Source organism: Sinocyclocheilus grahami, unplaced genomic scaffold (genome assembly GCF_001515645.1).
Source record: "Sinocyclocheilus grahami isolate Dianchi unplaced genomic scaffold, SAMN03320097.WGS_v1.1 scaffold1437.1, whole genome shotgun sequence".
Taxonomy (NCBI): Eukaryota; Metazoa; Chordata; class Actinopteri; order Cypriniformes; family Cyprinidae; genus Sinocyclocheilus; species Sinocyclocheilus grahami.
The window spans coordinates 35,994-39,567 of NW_015506616.1; the positions used below are offsets into that span (position 1 = coordinate 35,994).

The following is a 3,574-nucleotide window of genomic DNA, read 5'->3' on the forward strand; positions in this document are numbered from 1 at the left end:
CACACACACACACACACACACACACACACACAGCTGCTTATTTGCTTCAGACTGATGCACTGTGTGTTGTTTAGTGTAGTCAAGTTCAGCAGCTCAGGCATGTATGGGTTCGGTGGGCTTTCTTCGTTATATATAAATGTCCTCCTGGTTTGGTTTGTTAACCGCTGCTCCTGCAGTTTTGTAAATAAATGAATGTCCGGCTCATGTTTCATCTCAAATGTGTTATTTTAAGCGATATAGTGATATATTAGTGATTAATAGTCACTAATTCATCCCGATTCAAACTATCATATAAAATAAATCATAATTATATTATTATTATTATTATTAATAAATAAATTATTATACATATTAATACATGACACCATTTGTTGTATTACTTTATATACTATGCTTTCCTTAAGCAATATTTAATAATATATGTAACATAATAATGTAATGTAGTCATAAAATTGTATGCGTGTATATATATATATATATACTGTGTGTGTGTGTGTGTGTGTGTGTGGGTGTGTGTGTGGCCAATCAGAATCAAGTATTTGATGCTGTGTTATAAATATTTGAAATATTAGCCATATAAATGGTTTCAACCACTTGTTTCATAGTTTCAACCACATTCATACCTCATAAGATGACAAGATGTTCCCAGCATTATTTTCACATTTTTGAATTGAGTAAACTGGAACATTTGAATTAATTTCTGAATCGGGTCATTTAACCCTCCTGTTGTGTTGAAAGTTAATTTTGTCTTGCTGGTCAAATTGACCCTCGTTGGTTTCCATGCAAAAATAAACTTGAAAAATAATTATTGACTGTGAGTCTCAACTGCACTAATACAGCTGTGCAGTGACTTGACTGAGTGTTTTCTCCAGCAGGCTTGTGTGATTGTAATTAAATCATTCTGTGTGTGTTTAAACTCCGGCTGTGTTGCATGTTGTCTGAATTGTAACGCACACTGTTGCATGTGATGCAGGACAGACAGGAGCACATGACCAACTGACCGCCAGCAGCTGAGAGTCTCAGTGGACCGTACTCATGCCTTCGTTTAGTGCTATAGCGTCTTCTCATGTCCAGCGTTACTGGGCCTATCAGAGTAACGCCAGCTTGATTTGTGTCTAGTGTAGTAAAGATTGACCTACATGGGGTTTATGAGTGCTGATTATGATTATATGTTTGCTGATTAGGTATATGTTTCTGTTGTTGCAGTGTAGTGATAATGTAGTTTTTACTTTTACAAAAACAGAAATGAAAGCATTGAAGTTTTATCAGTTATTGGATATTTGAATATAATGTCAAACAAAAAATTATTTAATGTTTAAACATAATGTAGTATTTTTTTTTTACAGAAAACAGACATAAAACCATTACAAATTATATCGGTTATTTGATGTATAAACAATGTACTAATAACCTACATAATCATTATACTGCATATAGACACATACATAAATAATAATTGTGATGTATGTGAAATAGTTCTGTAACACATCTCACTTCAGCATGAATAACCGTAAATAGTTTAATATATGCAGACAACACATTACAATATTAAGTCTCTGTTGCATAGATCTTCATTTGATTAGTCTAGTACGTTGGGATAATATTTCTAATTTAGTGATTTTTTGTTGTTCTAGGTTTTGAATGATGAATTATTTGAGGCAGTAAAGGTAAGTGAAACCTACTTGCTCCCCAATTTCCCCCAAATATTGCAATAACTCGCATGCATAATGCTAATGCTACAAAATGACAATTAAAAAAAATTCTGAATCAGTTCATTTAATAAACAAACAAACTGTTTTACAGAAATGAAACTTGGCTGCAATTTGTTCAAATAGTGTTTTATAAACCGCTCTCCACCTGCTAGTACTACGTTTGGCCTTTTGTACCATTCTAAGAGCCACATATATGTATTTATTCAAGTATATCAAATATTAACAGTTACTAAAATAAATAATATACACTACCAGTCAAAGTTTTATTTTATTTTTTTACAATATTTTTGAAAGACGCCTCTTCTGCTTACCAAGGCTGCATTTATTTGATCAAAACAGTACAAATTATGTAATATTTCTTGGAATTTAATATAACTTTTCTATTTGAAAATGTTCAAATGTAATTTATTGTTGTACCGTGATACATTTTATTTTTCAGGATTCTCAGAGGAATTGAAAGTTCAAAAGAACAGCATTTATTTGAAATAGAAATCTTGTGTAATATTATAAATGTCTTTACATTCACTTTTGATCAATATAATGCATCCTTGATTAATAAAAATAATAATTGATTTTATTTATTTTTTTACCATACTGTCCCTAAACTGTTGAATGCTAGTATATAACAGTTTCCACAAAAATTATCAGAAATGTTTCTTGAGCTGCAAATCAGCATATTATACTGATTTCTGAAGATCATGTGACACTGAAGACTGGAGTAATGATGCTGAAAATACAGCTGCACATCACAGAAATACATTACAGTTTACAATATATTCACATAGAAAACATTTATTTTAAATTATAATAATATTTCACAATTTTACTGTTTTTACTATATTATTGATCAAATAAATGCAGCCTTGGTGAGCAGAAAGACTTCTTTTAACAACATCTAAATTACTCCTAACTTTTGACAGATAGTGTAAACAAACTGTTTTATTGGAGAATCATATGACTCATTTAAGTCTTAAAGATATCCCTAAACTTCAGTTCTCAGGACGACGGCCACAAACACCATGTCATCTAAATCCTCCCTTCTTAAAGTCATTCTCCTGGGCGACGGTGGAGTGGGAAAGAGCTCGCTCATGAACCGCTACGTCACTAACAAGTTCGACGCCCATCTCTTTCACACCATCGGCGTGGAGTTCCTCAATAAAGACCTGGAGGTGGACGGCCGCACGGTCACGCTGCAGATCTGGGACACGGCGGGTCAGGAGCGATTCCGCAGCCTGCGGACGCCCTTCTACCGCGGCTCCGACTGCTGCCTGCTGACCTTCAGCGTGGACGACAGCCAGAGCTTCCACAACCTCAACAACTGGAGGAAAGAGTTCATCTTCTACGCCGATGTCAAGGAGCCCGACAGCTTCCCGTTCGTGCTTCTGGGCAACAAGGTGGACGTGACGGAGAGGCAGGTGACCAGTGAGGAAGCTCAGGAGTGGTGCAGGGAAAGCGGAGGATACCCGTATTTCGAGACCAGTGCCAAAGACGCGACTAATGTCGCGGTTGCATTCGAGGAAGCCGTCAGAAGAGTTCTGGCTTTGGAGGATCGACACGAGCATTTGATTCCAACAGACACCGTTAACCTGCATAGAAAGCCGCGCAGCAGCACATCATGCTGTTAACGGACGAGATTGACCTCCATTAGCTATTTAATGGTCCTTGAGTGAAGCATCTGCATTATATTTGAACATGCACTTACTGGAATACATGCACTTACTACTAAACACTGGGTTGCTTTCATTGGGTGACGTTCTTGTATCTGAACTGAAATGCCTGAATTTAAATGATTCTGTGCAATCAGATGTCTTCTATATATATATATATATATATATATATATATATATATATATATACTGTGT

General features: G+C 35.5%; 1 protein-coding gene across 1 annotated transcript; it reads left to right on the forward strand.

The window, feature by feature from the left end:
• Positions 1-1,634: 1,634 nt before the first annotated feature.
• Positions 1,635-3,541, forward strand: rab9a (RAB9A, member RAS oncogene family). Its single transcript, XM_016256514.1, has 2 exons — positions 1,635-1,667; positions 2,706-3,541. Exon 2 carries the CDS (start codon positions 2,732-2,734, stop codon positions 3,335-3,337), a length of 606 nt encoding a protein of 201 aa, XP_016112000.1. The 5' UTR covers positions 1,635-1,667; positions 2,706-2,731; the 3' UTR covers positions 3,338-3,541.
• The last annotated feature ends 33 nt before the right edge of the window (positions 3,542-3,574 follow it).